Source organism: Peromyscus californicus, unplaced genomic scaffold (genome assembly GCF_007827085.1).
Source record: "Peromyscus californicus insignis strain IS unplaced genomic scaffold, ASM782708v3 Scaffold_5__1_contigs__length_169319896, whole genome shotgun sequence".
Lineage (NCBI taxonomy): Eukaryota > Metazoa > Chordata > Mammalia > Rodentia > Cricetidae > Peromyscus > Peromyscus californicus.
The window spans coordinates 4,018,604-4,041,227 of NW_026294573.1; the positions used below are offsets into that span (position 1 = coordinate 4,018,604).

Below are 22,624 nucleotides of genomic sequence, written 5' to 3' on the forward strand. Positions count from 1 at the left end.
AAGACAACACTGGCTGAGCGCTGCTGGAGGCCACCTGTGTGAGTGGTGAGGCTCCCACTCTGAACATGTGAGGAACTCGTGGTGTCCATATGAGTTTAATGACAGCTTTTCAGTGACTCGGGTGAGAGGATGGGATCCGTGCATCTGAGTCACCTCAGAGAGGGAAAATGTGAGCAGTAATGGGTTTAGAGGCGGGACTGCCCTTGGAGCCCCCCCCCCCCCCCAGTGCCAGGTGACCAGACACTCTCCAAGGAGAAGCACAGCACAGGTAAAATTCCTGCCAGCTTGAGACCCCAGAAGGACCGTGTCTGTAGGGTTCTACAACCCCATCCTGCTCCAGAACCTGTGAGCAGAGTCTTGCACAGACCTGGGCAATGGGTACCTCAGAAGACCAGTGTCCCTGAAGGACTCACATTGTAAAAGAGAAAGGTGAGAGCCGGGGAGCTGGCTCATGTGGTAACTTGCTTGCCTCCCAAGTCTGAGGACCGGAATTTGTTCCCCAGGCACACGTAAAAGCTGGGTGCAAGACCTAGTGTGCTGTGCGTGCGTTTAATCCCAGCAGTCGGGAGGCAGAGACAGGTGGGTCTGTGAGTTCAAGACCAGCGTCAGTCAGGGTAACATCATGACACCCTTTCTCTTAAAAGAAAGAAGAGAAAAGCTGGGGTCAGTGGTGCAGGCCTCTAACTTCAGCACCGGAATGCAAGAGTCCCAGAGGCTCGCTGGCCAGCTAGTCTGGCCCAGGTGGTGAGCTCCAGGTTCAGTGAGAGACACTATCTCAAAAGAATACGGTAGAGCATGATTGAAGAAGACACCTCTGACCTCTGTGCACACACACACACGGTGATTGGTGGGGAAAGTGGACACTGAGGGGCTTCTGGGAGGCATTCAGGATCACTTCATCACAGCTCAGGAGCTTTTGCCTAGTGAGCCGGGAGGCCTCAGTATCAACCGTGCACCGGCAGCATCACTGTTGAGGTCTGAAGTGACTTTGTGTTGTTTCGTCATTGCATTCCAAACGAGGTTTCGTAACATTGCTCAGGGTCCCTCATCAACCTCATCACTCACGACAGCTCCACACGGCTTTTGGTGTCTGTCCGGTTTCCAGCAGGCACCATGTGCAGGTGCTCACACCCCTAACTCAGAGGAGACCTCATCGGGACCGCCAACAGGCCACGCTGGCCAGGGTTAGACTGTTCCAAAGAGGTTTTGATTCTAAGGAAAAGGAAACATTGAACAAACAAAAACAAAATGAGCTGTTTAGCTAAGTGTCACCCTCCAATTTCAGGGGTCACTGCCAATCCCAAATATCACTTTGCCCAAGGCAAATTTGAATCAGGGACCTTCATCTGGGCCCTTGCGAGGCCAGGGGCATGGCAGTTCACAAGGCCTCCTGGAACTTCCCACAGATAAGCTGGAACAACCAGACCCACCTGCAGACAGATTGTTAGAACAGCCTGGGATCTGGGAGGGCGCCCCTGAAGGTGACAGCTGGGTGAAGGAGTTGTTAACATAAAGGCCCTGGAGGCTGTGAGAGGCGTGAGTGTGGCCTGTTAGCAGAAGGACAGGTGGCCAAGCATGTGAAGAAAGGGCTCAGGTGAGAACCAATGGGCAGAGCACAGCCTGGAGGCAATGGCAGGGAGGGAAGGGGGGCACCTGACAAGGTGCCCTTTGAAATAGATGTCCATGCGGCTAGGGGAGCCAGGAGAGTAGAGCTGAGAGGGATCCAGGAGCAGTTAGGAAACTGAGCAGGGCTTAGATGACTGGCCGGTGGCTACGCTCCAGGCTAGCAGTAGGGGATTCTGATGGGTCGATGGAAGGGTGAACAGAGGGAAGAAAGGAGGTCTGGCCATCTTTAACCACTGCCGCTGTAACAATGACCACAAATGTAGTGGCTTCAAGCAGCGTGTTTCCTACAGCAGGGTGTTGGAGGGTCTGGAGTTCAGAAGGGTGTGACTGAGTGCAGCTTAGGGCCCATGAGCTGCTGGCCAGGGCCGGGATTCATGGGCAGGTGAAGAATCAGCGTCCAAGCCCCCAGGGTCATCTGAGAAGTCACTTCTTGGTTGGCCTTTGAGCTAAGGCCTCATCTTCTGCCACAGGAACCCTACCACATGGTACCTTACTTCATCAGAGCTGGCAGGGGAGTCAGCTAGGACAGAAATCATGACCCGGGTAATCCAATGACAACTCACCGCCTTAGCTACATTATCCTGGTCAGAATTGAGTCACTGCATCCAGCCATGCTCAGGGGAGGGACTCTGCACATGGAGGGGAATCCCAGGATCCAGGGGTCATTGGGGGCATCAAACAAACGTCCTAAACATCAGGGCAGCACAGGAAGCAGCTGTGGGGTAGAGTCGGGAGCAAGAGGAGGTATAAAGATCCGTTCCTGGGAGTCGAAGGCAGGAGAGGGGACAGAGAAGTCCACAGACCCTTGTGCCTCATGTGAGCTGTGCGGTGGAGGGATGGGATCCTCCACAGCAGCCCTTCTGAGTCCATGGGGCAGTCCGTCTGAGGAGGCAAGGACAGCTCATACAGCGCAAACCTGCCCAGTCTCTTGTAACCACCACCCTTTTGCCCTTTCGTTTTCTTTCAGAATTTCCCCTCTGTGAAAAGGCAAGCTGGTCTGGATAAGTGAGGCCGGCCCCATGTATCCAGAATCAACCACGGGGTCCCCAGCTCGACTCTCTCTGCGGCAGACAGGCTCCCCTGGAATGATCTACAGGTAACTCACCCAGGCCTCCTCCCAAGAGCAGTCCTTCCTTCCTCTGAGGAGGAGTCCCTGAGGCAGCCACCCTCCCCTGGAGCAAGGACAAGGACTCAAGCAGGATTCACAGAGCTGTGAGGTCTACAGGTCCCCTGGAAAAGAATGGAAGCTTTCAAAGCCTGTATAGAGACTTTCTGGATGGCACTGCTCCAAAATAGATTTGTTTCTGGTCCCTGACTCCTGACTGAGGCTACCTGAGCAACTCAGTAGTGCCTGGCCCCTATCCCCCACCCTGTTCCTCCTCCTGTGCACGTCACTGTTCATTGGACTCTGGTAGCCCACCTAGCTCTTTAGGAGTTCACAGGCATTTGGGAGCTGGCACCTGCCCGTTGTCCAAAGGCCCGCAAGAGCCAGCCTCTCATAGGGCAATGTTGACCTCTTTCTGTGAGTCAGCCTTTCTGAACATCAGGCGTCCTGTAGAGGGCGCTGGTGAGAGCCGCTGGCTGCGGATCCGTCATAGAACCCCAAAGCCTATATCACCACCCTGGATAGGGCCCCAACAGCCAGAATATTCTGGAAATTCAGACATTTCTAGATAATGGCTGGAGCCCGAGTCGTTACAAGTGTCTGTGGAAACCAGCGGGAAGAGGTGTCTGTCCCGGGGAGGGCCCCAGAGTCTCAGGCCATCCTGTTAGGGTGCTTTAGGGTACTTTGGAGCAATTCTAAAGCATATTGTAAAGCATGATCTAAAGCTCATTAAAACCCAGGCGCTCACCCAGAGTCTCCTGTGGGGAAGAAGCCTAGGCACTTCTGGACCGTTCCACGACCAGAGCAAGCTCCAGACCTGTGCCTCACTGGCCACTGGGTGGCGCTGCTGCAGAGCATTTGGTACCTGGCTGGTACATCTGGCAGAGCCTGGTCAGTTAGCCTGGATGGAGTCAGGGATGGAGATGCGTGGCGGGTCGGGGCTGCGGGATAATGGTGATGATTCTGAGCTTGCACCTGCCTGTGGTTAATGCCAACTGCGTGCTCTCGTCTCTCCTTTCCCCCTCTCCTCCATTGCTATCCGAAGTACTCGGTATGGAAGTCCCAAAAGACAACTCCAGTTTTACAGGTAATCCTCCCCTCTCTTCTCCTCCTCCTCCCCCTCCTCCTCCTCTTCCTCCTCCCCCTCCTCCTCCTCTTGCTTCTCCTTCTCCTCCACCCAACCCTTAAGGTCAAATACAGAGGTATGGTGGGAGGGCTGTGCCCATCCCAAGCGGGTCATGATACAGGCTGGCACTGCTTCTAAGGACAGGCTCTACCTGTGTCTCGGTGCTAACCATGGAGCCTGTGCAGTGCCCTGGTGAGAGCATGCGGTCAGGTTAATTGCATGTGTTCATCGACTGAAGTCTGCTTTGATTTGACCAAATAGACTTAAGATCTATGTTCCTCTCTCAGCCAGATCTACAATTAGAACCTCACTCGCCACTCAGGCATGGGGCTCAGCAGTAGAGCACTTGCCTGCTGGGTACAAGGCTGTGGGTTTCATCCTCAGCATACAAGGTTTAGAAAGAAAACGGACATTTTCCAGTGTGTGGGCCACAGAAAGTGGCCCTGAGTCTGTGCTCCCGTTACTGGAGGGAAGGATCCATGCTGTCCTTCCTGTTGTCCGCAGATCTGGGCTTGGATGGGCTGGTGACCTGTGGCACTTTCAGGTGCTTTGAAGGCTCGTACCTTCGTAAAGTGTATGTGGTGCCCATGTGATTTGGGTCGAGGTTAGAGGTCACTGTATCTCTCGGATGCACTTCTCTGATGGAGAATTGGAAGCCAGGTGCCCTATCAGGGTGTGGCATCAAGAAGCCTGGGCTCCTCTCAGGCCACTCTGCCCCTCCCTCTAGACCGTCTCACCCTCCCCTGCAAAGCAAAGGACACACCCAGAAAACACACCCTTCCCGGGAGACTCTGCAGCCCAAGAACTAAGATGTCAGAGCGACCGGAAACCTGCAGGCAGCTGTGCCAGGGAGCCTGCTCCTTGGCTATGGGGCGGTGGCACCTTAACCTGTAAGGTCAGAGGTCACCGTCCCAGTCTGGTGAGCACTTCCCAGAGGTGGTGCTGTGGGGTATTTTTACAATTTTGGTTGAGAACCCAGCCTTTGACAGCCGAGCCATCCCCCCAAGCCTGCCGTGGGTGCTCGGTTACACCAGAAGTCTGGGCTGTGTCTGCCAGGTCAGCACTGGCTTCATTCAGTCGTTTCCTTCCCATGGCCTCAGGATCGTGAGCGTGCCTGGTTCACCACAGACTGATTTGCGCCGTGGTCTCTAAGGTCTTGTCCCTACAGGGAACTCTGAGAGATGAGACTCTGGCTTGATGAAATGTTGACTGGGTCAGACTTCCCCCTGAACTTGAGCTTGAAAACATTTGTATGTCCGTCTCCGTGGCACGTGAGGGGTGTGTGGCCTTTGTTCTGGAAGGATCTGATTAAAAAACCAAACTTGTACCTGAACCCCATCCTTGAGATCCCTCTGCCTGGTGGGAGGGTGGGGGGGCAGAGAAACGGGATGAAAAGGAGCCCCAGGAAAGAACACGTGTGAGTGAGACTGTGGTGAGCTGTGCATAGCACGGCTGAAGTGAGACTGTGGTGAGCTGTGCACAGCACGGCTGAAGTGAGACTGTGGTGAGCTGTGCACAGCAATGGCTGGCCCTCACACCAGGAGACCTCAGGTCTTTCCTGTCCCTTGGGTCTCCTGTGGAGTTTTCACACAGCGGTCGGGCCAGACCTTTGGTGACCTCAAACGCTGGGATCTTCACTCAGACTTGGACAGACCAGGTGCCGTTCACTGTGAGGCGCCCATCAACACGGCACTAAGCATGTCCATCATAGAGCTCATCACGTGACTTAACACTGGCGCTTTGGTGGTGGGAGTGCTTGTGACAGGGTCCTCTGTCTGTGCTGGTCACCAACTGAGTGGCTCTCAGGTCAGTAAGGTGAAATCCCGTGTGACACGCGGGTGTCATGTGGCAGCTGACATTTTTCCTGTGTCTGTGGATTGGCTGGAATCACCTTCTCCGGCCACGTGGGGACCTCGTTTGTACACATCTGCAGACGGTCCACATGTTCGCCACGTCTTTCCCTCTAGCCAGGGCCTCCCCCTCCCCCACACTCTTCTGTGGAGTGTACCCGAGGGAAAGAAGGGCTGTCCTCAGTCCCCCGCAGCTGGACTTCAGCAAACACGGATGTTCCTGCTCAGGTTCCTACAGCCAGCCCAAGACTCCTGACCTTGGAGAGGCCAAAGGTCAGGAAAATGCATTTCCCCACCGACAGGAGGTGCCACAGCGCCACACTGAGATAGTGGCCTTTTTTTCTTGCATTTTTGCCTCAGTCTGGTGATGGGCCTCACAGTGAACAATCCCGAAGCTTTACCTGAAGCCCCAGATGTGCTGTGAGGGAAGCCTCCTGCGCACCTGCCAGAGAAATGGGCATTGTGTGCCCAAACAGATTTCTAGAACCTTCCAGGTATAGGCAGGCACGTACACATACACCCACATAGGGTACATCCCAGAGGAAGGGAAGATCTCTATGTGCCTCCTCCCTGTAGCAGTGATCACACGCCATGGGTACCCCAGCTGTCCGCTGTAGCCACGGTTTGGGATGGGGTGGAGTGGAAGCCGTGAGCTATGTGGCTGGCGTTCAAATAATGAACAGGCAGCTCTTGGGAAAGAGCTGCCCGTGGCTCAGAAGACCCGTGCCTCGGACACAAGGGCAGCAGAGGCAGCAAAGGCAAGACCGAGGGAGGGGGCAGGACCCCCTCCTCATGCTGCACCCCAACCGTCCCAGGCATCAGCATTGCCAGGCTGCAGCAGACTCTGCACTTCCTGAGCTTTTAGGGTAGAGGCGCTCGTGAATAATTCAGCCTCTTCCACAAGATGAAAACTCCTTAATAGGAGCTAATGGACTTGCTGCCTCCGAAGCCGACCCTTGTGGGGCTCTCTCATTCACCAATTGCTTCTGACGTTCTGCAGTGACACTCCCTAATGAAAACGCCACTGCGCCCCGCCGCCTCCTTAGCTCCCTAATAACTAGACTGTGGCCTTTTTAACAAGCAGCCACCCAGGGAAGCAGGTGAGTCGGATGCAGGAATGGATGTAGCAGCCACCATCTGAGGGGTACTGCCTGGACACAGGCATCCCCGGGAACTTACGTGATAGAGGTGGGGTGATGTCTGGGGACGCTTCCGGCTGATCAGAAATCAGACCATCCACATTTTTTCAAAGCAGACAAACTCAAATAGCCCATCGGGGGCACTTGAGGTAACTAGATGGAGGAGGGTGGGCGGGCTCGCACCTGGCTGCACCCACCACCCCGCGATTGATCCTGCTTGCTGCCCACCCTGTGCGGCGCTGGCCTGGCTTTCTTCCTGTCTGCCAGAGACCCGCCTTCTAGCTCATGCCTCGCTGGCATTACCCTTGATTAAGATTCAGCATTCATGACTTGGGCTGGCGATGCTGTCCATGAAGTTTGTTGCTTTCTGAGAAGCCTGTCTAGGAGCTTGATCCGGTCTCGGTTTGCTGATGATTCTTGAGCGAAAAGGACTGTGTCTGTGTGCTGTGGAGATGCTGTGTGAGCAGTGAGTTGCAGAGCCGCACCCCGGAACGGTGACCACTTCCCTGTGTTTCTACTTCCGAAGCTTCCGGACGGTCTCCGGCCTCTGGACACATGTTGCCGGTTGACCGAGAGGCAGGGCTTCTTTCTCGGCCTCGCGTCGGCTTCGTTGGCTGTTTATAAGCAGACGCTAGTTCAGAAGCTCCAGGCAGAGGGCAAGCTGGGGAGGGAGGAGGCGATTCCTACTGTCTTAATGAGGTTACATGGCTGTCATCTCACTTTGCCGTGTCACTGTGTGACTTCGCGTGGAGTCCCCTGAGCCCCCGGCCGACAGGAATAGATTTGCAGAGAAAACCTACAAGTGAGTGGAATTAGCAGGTCTTAGTGAAGGGGGGTGGTATTCATTTTTTCTAGAGACCTGGTAGCATGTAGTGTTAGAGTTCCAGAGAGCCTCACTCTAGAAAGTGGCTGGGATGTTGCCACTCAGAGGTCAGAGGTCACTGTACTTCTAAGCTCAGGTGGGAGGAGCCTCGAAAGTGGGCTTCCCTCCTTCCTCACTGACACTCTCTCACCTGGAACCTTGTATCTAAGAACCCCACTGTACTGTATTCACCTCTAAGAAAAGCCCAGCATATAGCCCCAGCATGAGAGAGTCCAGAGTGGTAAGCTTTGTCCCTGTACACCCAGGCTGCCAGAACCCAGGAGTCATCTACACGTATCAATATAACCTTCCTCCTCTGGGTGGCCCCAGCTCCTACCCAGAGTTGATACACACACACACACACACACACACACACACACACACACACACACACACACACTCACATGCACACACATGCACACACATGCACACACACTCGCATGCACACGCACACCAGGATTATGGACCCTCTGGGCTAGGCTGCCACCCTCTCCCAGTTCTCTTCCTTGAGATCGCTGGTTACTCACTTGTCACAGAAGGCTCTGGGCCCCCATGCCACGGAACCTGCATTGCCTCAGCGGTGGCCATGCAGCCCACCAGGGAGGTGGAAGGGCCCTGTTCTTTCCCGCCTCTCCTGTTTCCTCCCGTCTTGTAGAGGGGTGTTTTTAGTGGCCATCATCTCCTGGTGACGTTTGGTGTCCACAGGGCTCGTTCTAGCCTCTGGTGTTACCGTGCACACCTTTGGGGACAGTCACCACAGCAGCCTGGTGACAAGCCTCTGTCACTTCACAAGTACCTGCCTGTGTGGCCATGAGGTGGCAGAGAGTGCTCCCCATCCTGGACCCAGAGCTTAGCCACTGTATCCCGCACTGGGGCCCTGGCAGCGTTTGCAGACCCCTTCAGACCCCAGACACTTTCGTGGGCAATGTCTTGAAAGCTAATGGCTATTGATTTCGGCCTGGCTGGGAGTGTGTACATCTTGCCCACTTTTCGGGAAGAGCTCCCAGCTCTAGCCTGCCCAGCTGGCCTTCTCTCTCACCCCAGGGATGAGAGAACTGGCCTCCATTCCATACAGGGCTGGCTGCCGGCCACAAAAAACCTCCAGAGCAGCTGCCCACTACTGCCCTGAACCTCCTGGAGGAGGCAGTGGCCGGCCTGCGGGAGGGAGAGGGAGCCTGCCCTGCCACCTGTGGGTTTCAGGTCCACATTCCTTAGGATGTGTCTCATGGTGAGCTGGGACCTCTTTGCAGCACCCAGGCATATTTTCCTAGAAAAACCGGGCCTTTGCCGAACCCCGGTCCCATCTGTTTCAGTATCCAGAGCCCTGCAGATGGTACCTCACTCCTACCCCAAAACTGTGAGCAGTGGTGAATGTCAGTCCTAGTGTGGAAACTGTACCTCCTGCCACAAAAACGTCTGTAAGTCACTGCTAAGCCTGAGTCAGGAGCCAGTGCTGCTACAGGGGCATTGCCACTAAGGCTCAGCCTGGCAAGGCCCCGTACAGCCTTAGCTTGCCTTTCAGAGGCCAGGGCCCCTACTGTGGACTCCATGGGCACTGCTGGGAACAGGAGCAGGCAGCTGCAGGGAGGCAGAGCAGTTGAGACAATTAGGAAAGTACCTGTATGAAGATGATAAATGCCACAGGAAAGGGGTCATGAGATGGGGAGCCATGCCCAACAAGCAAGGTTCTGACCATGAGCAGACAACACAGCACCTGCTGGGGAGACACCGTCTAGCCACACTCAGGGCAGAAGACCCTGATCTGGAAGCTATTGCCTCTCTCTCTCTCTCTCTCTCTCTCTCTCTCTCTCTCTCTCTCTCTCTCTCTCTCTCTGTGTGTGTGTGTGTGTGTGTGTGTGTGTGTCTGTTTGTCTGTGTTTCTATCTCTCTCTGTGCATCTCTCCGTCTATCTCTCTGTCTCTGTGTGTCTCTCTGTCTCTCTGAGATTCTCTAGGATCTGCATGCGTGTGTGTCTCACTCTCTATCTCTGTCTGTTTGTCTGTCTCTCCCTCCCTCCCCGGGATTCCACTGTCCATTGGTCTTCCCAGACCCTCTCTGGGTCCCTTTCCTAACTCAGCTGCACATGTTAGTCCAAGAACCTACTGTGAACTAAGCCCCATGCTAGATTTGACCAGAGCATACGTGACAGTCTTCATGCGAAGATAACTGCAGGGAAACCCTCTGTGCAAGGGCCAGCTACAGAGTCCCTGCAGGTGGCCCACGCCTGCAGTGCTCACTCAGGCCAAGCAGAAAGGTGACCCAGGCTGGGAGGACTTGCACGTAGTCATCTTAAACTCCTGTCCTTAGTGGGAGCCAGCCCAGGGCTACTCAACCCACCCCTAGATCCACCCAGTACCCCTTCAGCTCCTTTCTGCACTCAGTCAAGCGTGCATTCTCCTGGGCCAAGGATGGCACCAAGCGGGTTCCCTTCTAGCAAACAGAGGGACTTGGGTGCTCACCGCTGCAGCTGTTGCAAGTGCAATAGTGACTTCCTCCTGCACCTTCTAGTGACACTTCTGGGGCCACCGTGCTGCATCTGGGCATAGGTGGTGCCGAGGACAGGGGCCTGGATTGCAGACCTCGGTCTCGCCAATACCTGCCGCTGTGTCCAGCTGTTGACAGAGCAGGGTGTGGCTCCCTCTCCCTCCCGCAGCCACAGTGCTCACTCGTCCCTGCTCATGCTGCCTGCAGGAGAGCGTTGCAAACACATTCTTTCTTCCTAGATACGTGGTCCTTCCAGCCACACCAGTGTCCACTATCAGGGCCACCATTTATGTCCCCATTCCCTTTCATAGACACTGTGTTGATCTTGGTCTCTGAGAGTGAATTCATCATCTAGGATGACTCTGTGAACGGTTCTGGATGTATAAACTGTGAAATTTTTTTTTTTTTTTTTTTAAAGATTTATTTATTATGTATAGAGCATGTATACCTGCAGGCCAGTAGAGGGCACCAGATCTCGTTACAGATGGTTGTGAGCCACCATGTGGGTGCTGGGAATTGAACTCAGGACCTCTGGAAGAGCAATCAGTGCTCTTAACCTCTGAGCCATCTCTCCAGCCCTAAACTGTGAAATTTTATACTCTCAATAAACCTACCTCCTCTGCCCCCTGCCCCATACCCTATTACAAAAACCCCATGGACTGTGACATGTTGTCACAAAGCACAGAGCCCAAAGACCTCTGCTAGTGCAGTAGAACTTACAGCAAGCGAACAGTGCACTACAGGCCTCCCAGTTCCCTTTTCCCAGGCTTGAGAACAAACACAGCCTCCCTGAGCTGAGCCCCTGGCATGTTGGATAAGGGGACGCTGTGGCGGGATCCCACTTAGAGCTTGCTTCTGTGGCACATGTGCCTTGTGCTTCTTCCCTGGGACAGCTTTTTGCCTGGGTTCACCTGGTGATCCCTCACAAAAGCCCAATGATGTGGCGTCTCAGCCACCACCGGGCAGCAGAACTGTCCTCGGCCGTGTTCATGGACTCCCTTTCTGCATGTCCCCCGTGCTCGGTCACACTGTGCTGCTTGGGGGCAGTGCTCCCTCCTACCTGCAATCCAGCTTGGCCGGCTTCCCTCAGAGCTGCTGGGGTGGAGGTGGGCAAGCTCATCCCCCAGCAAGCATGATTTTAAGGACAAGAATCTCAGGCCAAGGGTATTTCACCCAGGACTCAGGCACGCCCTGGTGGCAGTTCTCCCTGAAGATTGCCACCCCTGCATTCGCGCCCTGCCCTGCAGCCAGCCGGCCAGCCTAGGGCACCAGAGGCACCGACAAACTCTCTAAACTGCCGCCACTCGGCATTTCCCGTCTGGACAGTGGCAGCTCCAGGCGGCACCATGCTGTCCATGACGTACAGCGAGAGTCTGCGGAGTGTCAGCAGCAGATGTCACTCAGACTGGACCCTGCATCCAGTCCGCCAGACAGACACGGTGGAGCTGCAGCGGCTGAGGGAGGTGCGGGCAGCCGCCCAGGCCAGGAACATGGAGAGCTTCCTCCGCATGCACGGCCTTTCCCTGGACGGCTGCACCGCCCAGCGCACAGGCATGAAGTATCGGTAAGGGCTGGGCTAGAGAGGGGGGTGGTCCGGGGGTCCCCATGATATCCAAGGAGGATTGCAAGGAGGCTCTACACAAGAGAGGGATGCAGCCCTGGAAATGCTGGCCACAGTTTTATTGTGGCTCAGGATGAATATTTTCAGTTTGGAAATTTCCAGCCACGTAGAAATGCCTCCATGAAGAAACTGAATGTCTGCTGTAGTCCTAGTTGTCCAAAAATAAGTATTACAAGGTTTGGAAATTTGGTTATTTGAGCATTTTCATGGCGGGGAACTTTGCTAAACAGGGAAAGGCTATTTCATTTGTCTTCTGGCAACTTCACTGGGACAAATTAGTCAGGAGGGGTTGGCTAAGTGTGAGTTGCTGTGAACACTTCAGTAGGGCTGGAGAGATGGCCCCACAGTTAAAAGCACTGGCTGTTCATTCAAAAGACCTGAGTTCAGCTTCCTGCACCAGAGCAGGGCAGTTCACAACTGCCTGTAACTCCAATTCCAGAGCATCTGCCACCTTCTGGCTTGTGTAGGTACTGCAGCTGCGTGCGTACATAGATGTGTGTATAAATATATGTATATATACACATGCATGCGTATAGATACACTACCAAAAAATTTACAAATAAAATAAATATTTGTTTTTAAAAAATGGGACTGGGGAGACAGCTCAGAAGTGACAGGTACCTGTTGCTCTTGCAAAGGATCCAGGTTTATTTCCCAGCACCCACATGGTGGCTCATTAGCATCCATAACTCCAGTTCCAAGGGATCCAGTGCCCTCTTCCAACCTCTACAGGCAAAACATGCAAACGCATAAAATAAAATAAATAAATCTAAAAAATTTTAAAGGAAAATACTTCATCTCTAACACAAACCCATTCTGGAAAGAAAACCCCAGGTTGTGTTCTGTGAACCAAAAAGTGTGTCCTTCACGTCCTAAAATCAGCAGGTCACCTCAGAATTAGCTGTACCCAACTGTAACTGTGGTAACAAAGGCTATAGAACAAAGGTTCTGTCTGTCTGAATGCTGCATGTAGGATAAGTTTTCTTAGACTCTCAGAACACTTTTGTATAACGCACACCTCTCTGTATTCAGCACCCAGGACAGCTCCTGACCACAGAGCCTGAGGACTGATAGGCAGAGTGTGTCTTTCCTGTCTGTTACCTCCAGAGCCAGTTGGTCTAAGGGGACTGTCTCCTCCGGTCCTCATAGGGCTGCCAGTGTTGCAAATGAAAATAAAAGGTGCCTGTATAAAATCTCAGGTAGACAGCAAGTATATATTTTCATATCAGTATGTCCGGCGCAATATTTGGCACATACAATAAATAATTACATGTTTATCTGAAGTCACATCTAACCCGGTTTCTTATGTTTTAGCCCCAGGGTTTGGCTGTTCTCTGCACAGGGAGTGGAGGTCAGGGCTGCTCTTTTATCGTCCCCTCTTGGACAATGTGTTTCGTCCTTTGGGCCATTGTTTGAACATATGGTTGTAGTTTAAAGAAACAAAACACTTCTGGTGGTCCCAGCAGGATTGGGAAATCTTTGTATTCTATGTCCGCTGTGAGGGAGGACCGTTGGTCAGTCTGTTGGTGGCCACAACTGAGCCTGTGATTGTGATGGAAATTGCTCAAGCCTGGAGACCCTGCGCCTTGTTTTGTTCTGTGCTAGTTGCTCGTGGGACTGAGCGTGTACTCAACAAATGTTTACTGAGAAGCTGTTGGCACTAGAGCTGGGGCTACACCCCAGAGACCCTGTGTGAACAAGAGGAACAAGGGCCTCGGCTTTACGCCCTCCACATCATGGTGCAGCGAGGCAGGGGAAATGAAGCCGTAAAGCAGGGTGTGTTGAGGGGTCTGTGGCAGTGAGACTGATCTGAGGAGGTGACATGAGAGCTGGGTCCTGAACAGTCGGAGAGAAATCCCATTGGAAGACATGGGGACCTCCTAGTCCCGTTGCAGGAGATGGGAGAAGGTCTAGATGGCTGAGCTGAGAGCGAGGCAAAGAGCATTGGGACCGATGGATGAGGTAGGGAGGAACTAGACTGTGCCTTCCCACCTCTGAGAAAACAGCTCCCTCCAGTGTAGACAGGATTTGTGATGATGGGGGTGTGGTGGGTTTAATCATGTCCTGCCACCAAATTTTATGTATTCCCTGAACCTCAGAGAGTGACCTTATTTGGGTCATCTTATAGGGGTTTTGTCAGTGTGATCAGGTGAGGTGAAGTGATACAGGATACTTGAAGGCCATACGACAGATGCAAAGAATGGGAACACAGATACAGTCCAAGGGATGTCAGGGCCTCCCAACAGCCACCAGAAGCTGAGTGAGGCAAGGATCGTCACTAACACCTTTGGTGGGAGCATATCCCGCTGGCTCCTGCTTGCCAGCTGCCTGGCCTCCAGGCCGTGAGGGTCGGTGCCGCCTGTGTTTAGCCTGTTTGTGACTCTGCTGTGTCAGCCCCAGGAAACTAGCAAAGATGGGGTGATATGTCTCTCTGCCTGAGGCTTCAAAAATAGTGTTCGGGCTGCACACCTGGTCCATACCACGGGGGGCTGATGTCCTATGAGACAACCCACTCCCCAAGGAGGAAGGAGACCAGAAGACAATTCTCCCGTAGGCAGGGTGAGAGTTGTCTCACCCACAGCGACTGTGATATGCCTGGTGACCTCTGTGTTGCTGCCAGCATTCATTAAAGATCCCAGCAAACTGCCTGGTAAACTTTTCTCTGCTAGTAACTGGGTTGAGACTAGATTAAGCCTTGGTCTTAAATATTAATATAAAAGGATAAGCACTGATTGGGGCATTCTGGAAATGGCTGTGTAAGATGTCTCGTCCTCTCTGCTGAACCTGTGATGTGGAAAAACCTTTCTAACTGTTCTCAACTCTCACCATTAAAAACCAAGGCCAGAAGGGCCAGAGGACAGCTCAGTCAGAAAACGCTGCAGGCATGAGTTTCTTCACTCGGGGCCCTTGCGCCCTCTTTCCCTCGTCCTGGAGTTTGTCTCCCCTCATTGTCACATGACCAAGCCCCTCCCCTCATCACCGGCTAGGTCTGTCCCCAGGGAGACTGTCCTGGCAACCCTGTAACCACTGCTGTAGGCGGAGTTTTCCTGTCCCGACCACCTGCTCCCAAATACTGCACATGGAGACTTAATATAAATTACAAATGCTCAGCCAGTACCTCAGTCTTGTTACGAGCTAACTCTTACATTTATTGTCTAGGCTTTGCCAGGTGACCTGGTACCTTTTCTCAGTACGACACGCCCATCTTGTTCTCTGTGTGCTGGTGACACCTGACTCTGCCCTTCTTCCCAGTCCTTAGTTTGGTTGTCCAGCCTACACTTCCTGCCTGGCTACTGGCCAGTCAGCTTTTTATTAACAATGAGAGCAACACTTGTTCACAGTGTACAGAATTCTTCACAGCACACTACCCTTTCCGGGCTGCTGGCCTCCCACCTCTCTGTGGCCTTACCCCATTCACTTGTCATTTCCCAGCTCCTGGAAGGGTCCACACCTCTGTAAGCCTAGGACAGTGCTGAGTGGTCTGAACACATCTTCCGAAATGTTCCTTGAAGCAGGAATTTTTCTTCCTGCTTCCTTGACGGGGGTCAACAGCACAGGAAACTCCATCTGGTGATGGAGAGCCCTAGCCCTGGGCCAAGGAACTTTCAGTCACTCCTAAGGCCAGGAGTCCTAAGTCTGCCTTCCTGCTTCTAGACCCAGGACTATTACCATGAGCCAGGGAACTTTGGCAGGCTGCCACACTAATTGAGCAGGCTGTAATTTGCTCTGTCAGCCTGCAATCACATCTAGCCACAGGAGGTTTCTAGGAAGAGCTGGGAATCCACATGTGTCTTTTTTTCCCCTTTTTTTGAGATTTATTTTTATTCTTCATGTGTATGAGTGTTTTGCCTGCCTGTATGTATGTGGACTACATGTGTGCCTGTTGTCTATGGAGATCAGAAAAGGTCACTAGATCCCCTGGAACTGGAGTGATAGCCAACTGTTAACCAACGTGTGGGTTCTGGGAACCAAACTCAGGTCTCCTGAAGGAGCAGCAAGTGTTCTTAACCACTGAGCCATCTCCCCAGCCCCCTCCATGTATGTCTTTAAGGACAGATGGCTAGACAGGGTTGGGCATCTGCAGAAGGATCTGCCCCACTCCCCCACAGCTGTTAGGACGCAGTCAATTGGAGCAGGATGAGTTAAGATGCAGCCCAAGAAGCCAGGTATCTGGAATGCAGGTATCCGTGGGACCATGCTCCTTCTGGACACTCCGAGGCACAGTCCTTCCTGCCTCTGCCAGCTCGTGGTAGCTGCAGTCACCCTCACTGTTCCTTGGCATTTAGACGTGCCATCGTGGTCTCTGTCTCTGTCTTCATGTTGTCTTTTTCCCTGTGTGTCTCCAAATCTCTCTCCGCAGAAAAGCCGCCAGTCATTGGCACTGGGACCTGTGTAGATAGTTTTATGTCAACTTGACACAAGCTAAAGTCATCTGAGAGGAGGGAACCTCAATTAAGAAAATGCCTCCAGCTGGGCGGTAATAGTGCATACCTTTAATCCCAGCACTTGAGAAACAAAGGCAGGCAGATCTCTGAGTTTGAGGCTAGCCTGGTCTGTGGAGTTGAGTTCCAGGACAGTCAGAGCTACACAGAGAGACCCTGTCTCAGAAAATAAAACAATGGAGGAAGGGAGGGAGGGAGGAGGAGGAAGAAGGAAGGAAGGAAGGAAGGAAGGAAGGAAGGAAATGCTTCTATAAGATCGAGCTGTAGGCAAGCCTGTAAGGCATTTTCTTGGTGATGCATGGGGAAGGGCCCAGCCCACTGTGGGTGGTGTCATCCCTAGGCTGGTGGTCCTTGGTTCTACAAGAAAGCAGGCTGAGCAAGCCATGGGAAGCAAGCCAGTAAGCAGCACCCTCCATGGCCTCCGCATCAGCTCCTGCCTCCAGGTTCTTGTCCTGTTTGAGTTCCTGTCCTGAATTCCTTCAGTGATGAACAGTGATGTAGAAGATAAATAAGCCCTTTCCTCCCCAACTTGCTTTTTGGTCATGGTGTTTCACCACAGCAATAGAAACCCTAAGACAGGGCCCATTCTAATCTGGTACCATCTAATCTTAACATGTTTCCATCTGCAAAGACCCTGTTTTCAAACGTAGGCAGCTTCACAGGCGCCCAGGATTTCAGTGGTCCGCTTATCACTGAGGCCGAGTCAATACCTGAGGCTAGAGGACATCACTGAGTATCCTTCTATGTTGATGGCCACCTTGGGGCTCAGTTAAGTTTAAACTTAAATATTAACATGAAAAGATAAATGCTGTGGGACCTCAAGCAAGCCACTTGGCCTCATCACGTCCTAGCCTCCTTATTTGAAAGTGGAGCTAGAGTCACAACCTCACAGAGTTGTCCGAAGCATCCTGTAAGGCAGTAACGTAGCCCTTACCCCAGGCCTGGCTCCTGGTGGGAGAAAAGCTCGGGTCCATCCCCACCTCAAAAGGACCTTCTTGACTTCCAGAACCTACACTGCCCAACAGCCCCCAAATCTTCCACTTGGAAATGCAGCTTAACACCATGCAGACAAGAAGCAGATGCCAAAGGAAGTGGGTAGAAAAACCAGGGGGCCATTCTAGAGGAGCGGAGCCAGGGATAGGAACTGGGATGGAGACAGCTGGCAAGCAGGAAATCCCACAGCTCAAAGCTGCCTGTGGCCTGTGTCCATGCTGGGCTGTCTCTCCTGGCAGCAGCCACCACAGAGGAGCTGAGTGATCATGTCAGGTCCCAGCAACCCTGACCTCTATGGCCCCAGCTCCACTGCTCTGCCCTCCCCTGCAAGGCCACGGTTACAAGACCCCATCTGTGTCAAGTAACTGCCTGAAAACCAGCTCACCATGAAGCAGTTCCCACCTTGGCCTGATCACAGGAATCCCGGCACAGATGCTAGCAGCTTGAATTCTCTTGCCCAGGCGCTCATTACCCCTGAGAGGCTCCTCTGATGGGACGAGAGGGACCAGAGTCCTGCTCAGCACTGACACTGAGAATGTTGACCTTTGAGCAGCCAGGCGATGATGCTAAGGGTCAAGAAGCTGCGGTGAGTTGTCGGGTCAGGTGACTGAACTGAAGCAGCAGTGGAGAAGCTGACCCCGCCAGCTTCTCTCTGTCAGCCAGTGTCCAGCAGCAACCTCAGGCCCTTGGTGTCCTCAGGAGCCCCAGAGACTTTGCTTGGTTGGTTGGTCTAATGTTAATTGACAGGCAGCTGGGGCTATGACACTGTGTCACAGCGGGAGCACCAAGGTGACCACCCCCTTGTGATTGAGATGTGTCAAGGTGACTGGGGACAAAGGCAGAGAGTCATTTGGGCACAGCCACAGAGAGCAGCAGACCCAGAGGCTTTGGAGGAGGAGGACCTGGAAGGTGGGGTAACCACTCGATTTAGATGGATGTCCCCCATGCCGTGCAATTCACTTATTTAAAGTACAATTGCTGGTTGTAATGACACACTCCTGTGATCCCAGCTACTGAGGCAGGAGGATTGCAAGTTCAAGGCCTGCCTAGGCAGCTTAGGGAAATGTCTCAAAATGTAATTGGAAAGGAAATGGTTAGGGTAGAGCCGATGACAGGATTCCTCCATAGCTCCAAGAGGCTTTGGGTGTGATCCCCAGCACCAAGACGACTTAAGTACTGAAGGATGCAGTTCAAAAGGTTTTGTGTACTCATAGACTTGTGAAAAAAAATACCACAACCAACTGATAAGATGGCTCAGTGGGTAAAGGGACCCGCCATATTAGCCCGGCGACCTGAGTTTAATCCTCAAAACCCACGTAAGGATGGGCAGAAAGAGCAGATGCCACAGAAGTCATCCCCTGACCCCCACACATGCACCTACTTACACACAAGCAATAATAATGATGATAATGTGAAACTTTGGAATATTTTCATCACATCACCCCACACGCACGCACACGCGCCCGCACACGCGCGCGCACACGCACACACACACACACACACACACACACACACACACACGCACGCACTCACGCACCGCCGCCAATCAGTTGCTGAACCCTTTCTCACTTCCGCTTCCCTTGCACCCTGGCAGCCGCTGTGCACCGGGTGTGTTTTCCCCCTTCTTAGCATCTCATGCAAATGAAGTGGCAGCATGTGACCTTTTGCGATCTGCTTCTTCCCTGGCAGCAGCGTGGGGATCCATCCCTGCCGTAGCGTGTGTCAGGACTTCTTTTCACAGCTGAACTGTTGTTATTATTCCATCGTGGGATAAACCCATGTTGTGTAGCTGTTTGTCCGTTGGTGGGCATTTGAGTTGCTGCCATCTTTTGACTATGGTGAAAAACACTGTTATGGACATTTATGTTCAAGTTCATATCGTTTCATATGATTTGCCTTCTCTGGGAACATACGTAGGAGTGGGTCCCCAGTTCTGCAGTGACTCTGCCTCTCCGGGCCTCACTCACTAGCCCAGCTATTTATGGCACCCCACGTGGTTAAGAGTGACTCTGGAGGAACAGTGAGGCCCCCTGCCCTTGTGAGATGCCCTGGTTAGCCAGCACAGAGAAATACGTAAGAAAAAGGACAGGGGCTCCTGCTTAGACACACCTCTAGCTGGAGAGGTAGCTCAGCAGTTATTAGTGCACACAGCTCTTACAGAAGACTGGAGTGTGATTCTCAACACCCACATCAGGTGGCTCACAGCCACCTGTAACTCCAGCTCCGAGTGTCCCACACCCTCTTCTGGCCTCTGTGGGCACCTACACGCACATGCACATACCCACATACAGACACACATGCATACACATAATTAAACCTAAAAATAAGTCGTTTTAAAAACCTTCCTCCAGGAACTACCCCAGAGCCACTGATGGGTCTGGGGCTCAGGACTGTGCATTTCTAACAGGTTCTCCTGAGGTCCTGTTGGTGGCTGAGTGCTGTACAGGCTGCTCCACGCCAACACAGCGATGCTCAAAGCTCTGAGAAATAAAGGGAGTGTGTTAAAAGATCCCATGAGTTACTAGCCAGAGTTGAGTTCCATTTTTCTATCTAAGATCTGCTCCTGCTCAATCCAAAGGAAGAGCGAGCCGCCAGCAGGGAGACGAGTGTCTGCTTTGCCTTCTGCAGACTCTTCGCATGCTCCTTGAAAGGCCAGGGCCGTCCTCTGCGAGCCCCATGGTCCAGGCTGCAGGAGAAACTTAACTGCCCTCCCCTCAACCCCCCTTCCACCCAGTGTGCTTGGAAAGGGCCCCAGCCGATCTGGAGCACAGGGCCTCAGGCCAGCAAATCCTGCTGCCTAAGTGGGCTGCTGGCAGGAAGAACTAGACCCATCCTGGCTTCTGTAGGCGGCGCCTGTGTGACCTTCCAGGACATCCTTGGTAAAGGCACCAACTCTATCCTCACAGCTTGTATGCCCAGGTCCAGTTCTACCCTCAGGGTCCTGAACTCACAGGGACCTGAGGCTCTGCTGGTCTGTGGAGGAAGAATGGGCATGGGGGGACGGGGGGAAGCACACTCTAGGGTCTGTGGTGTCTCCCGCCACGGGAAGCCAGAATTGCTGTGATGAGCTCTTCCGGGTGCATACTGTTTGTCCATCGTTTGCTTGCTTGTTGGTTTTGATCCTGAGCAGTTAACGAGGCTCAGACTTTGAGCACTTTGCCTGCCAAGCTTGACCTAGAACACATCTTCGGATCTTTGTTCCCGAGGGTGGTCAAGTCTGAGAGGCTGCAGAGTGAGCATAAGGTGTCGTTCTTATCGGCCGTGCCCAAAGGCGGGGGCACAGGCTTGGAGGTGGCTCAGCCAGTAAGTTCAGGTCCGCAGACTCCACATACAAAGCCGGGCGTGGCAGCGTGTGCCCAGTGCTTGGGGAGCGGGGTCAGAGACAAATGGATCCCTGAGACATGCTAGCCAGCCAGCTTAGCCAAATTAGGTTCAGTGAGAGGATGGGGATGGGAGGGTAGGGGGCCTGGGTCACTCATTCATTCCAGAAGTACTTACAGGTGCCGGCTGTGAGATAAGTATTAACCTGTGCTTCTTGGGCCCTGTGTTTCTTTGACTCGGCTGCTTTCCTTGGTCATCATGTCAGGGTGGACACTTTCCCTTCCCTTTCCTGGTATCTTGACCCTGAACAGAGAGAGATGAACACTAGTTCCACGGAGCGTGGCACACACACACACACACACACACACACACACACACACACACACACCCCTGACCCAGTGCTGCCTATCCAGGCTTGGGGCTGCAGGTCAGCCTGGAGCAGCCAGCGCCAGCCCCCAGGGACCAGCAGGGCAGGCGGCTGTGCATCCTGCGTCATGAATAATGACTCTCCAGCACTGCCTGCGCCTCTTGCTGGCCACTCGGAAGGAGCCTCTGGCACCCCATGTGCAGAGCCAGGAGCCGGAAAGGAGGACCAGGAGAAGCAGCTGCGCTCCCTGAGACCCCCTGAGCTGCCACCCCAGGAGCATGCAGTCACAGCAGCCCTGCTCCACCCCAGGCTACCACCCCAAGGAATACATCCAGCCATCCAGCGGCGAGGTCATGAAGAAGGACTCCACTCCTGTTAGAAGAAGACAGCTGTGCCCATCAGTCGTGAGTCGTTTGCAGCCCAGCCCGGCAGTGTACTCTTGGAGACTGCCAGGGCCGTGAAACAGCCAGGACCAGAGCAGGGTGGTACAGGGAAAAGCCAGGTGGGGACGGGGGAGATGTGAGAAGAGAGTGGACATGGCTCCTCCCTGCTGGACCTCCAGCTCCCCCCTCGATCTTCCACTCGTCTCAGACAAGGGCTTGTCTAGCATCATCTGGAAATTTGATGCCCTCCACTCGGCTGCACAGACAGGTCCTCTGTTGCCCTCAGAAATCCTTGCTCTGAGAGAACTCCCCGCCACGTCTTCACCTTCGGGGATAAAGTCTCATCAGAGGCAGGGAAGGGCTCCTAAGGAGCAGGTGACTCCTGAATCCAGCAGGAGCAGAGCCCGGCTTCAACATGCAGGTATCCTTCGTGTGCTCGGAGCACAGCCTCAAGACCCGTGGCCCTGAAGATCGTCTGGGTCGCTCGGCAGCCAGCAGCCCCAGCCCGGGTACCCGTAGTCGTTTCCGTGCCGTGGCCATGGTAGCCCGGAGCCTGGGACAGCTGTCGGTGCAGAGCGCCCCAAACAGCAACGATACCAACGTGAAGCAGCCAGGGATGAAATATAGGTAGGCAGGGCAGTCAGTTCTGTGGGGCGGGGATTGGCCTTCTCACCCTCCTGAAAATGTTTGTGTGGCACTCGGGACAGCTTCTGCCAAGGGCCTCTTAGCACCTGGAAGACTTGCAAAAAAAGTAAGTTGAGACTTGGTCAACTCCAGGTCTCTTCTCCTTGGCCACAGAGCGGGGTGGTATATAGTCACCGGCTTCTTTCTCCCTGTCTTTATCTCTTTTCTGGGCTCAGCTCCTATAGTAAATCACCTCATCAGACTTTACTGTTTGACCTCAGGGCATCAGCCACGGCCCTTGCCACTTCCTGCTTCCGCTGTATCACAGGCCCCAGAAGATGCTGGGGTCCTTCTCGCTCCCATTTAAGACTCAGAGCCCAAGGGTCTGAGCAACTGGGCACCTGAAGTGTGTGCTCTGAGGAAAGGGGGATGGGGCCTCTCCACATGGAGTCTCCAGGGAAAGGGCTCTTCCCTGGGTTTGTGCAGGCTGAACAGGTCAAAGGAGCACTCTGGCACCCAGACAGCCTGTTAGGGAAGACCTCTTAAAGCTGGAATCGGAGCAGTTACTTCTGGTGGCCTCAGACAGTCCAAGCACAGGCGGTCCTCGCTGACTGCAGGAGGGTCCTCTAAGTTCCTGGCTGGTGTCATGTTGAGTTTAAACCTCCCCAGGACCAGCTCCCA

General features: G+C 53.5%; 1 protein-coding gene across 5 annotated transcripts in view; it reads left to right on the top strand.

The window, feature by feature from the left end:
• Positions 1–22,624, top strand: part of Kcnab2 (potassium voltage-gated channel subfamily A regulatory beta subunit 2) — an 87,749-nt gene that overhangs the window by 37,067 nt on the left and 28,058 nt on the right. For 3 of the 5 annotated variants that reach the window (XM_052718744.1, XM_052718747.1, XM_052718745.1), the window contains 2 exons: positions 2,594–2,722; positions 3,777–3,818. In XM_052718744.1, coding sequence (XP_052574704.1) covers positions 2,646–2,722; positions 3,777–3,818 — 119 coding nt within the window. In that variant the 5' untranslated portion in view covers positions 2,594–2,645. The remainder of the gene's footprint in view (positions 1–2,593; positions 2,723–3,776; positions 3,819–22,624) is intronic. The other 2 variants (XM_052718746.1, XM_052718749.1) reach the window with 1 other exon arrangement.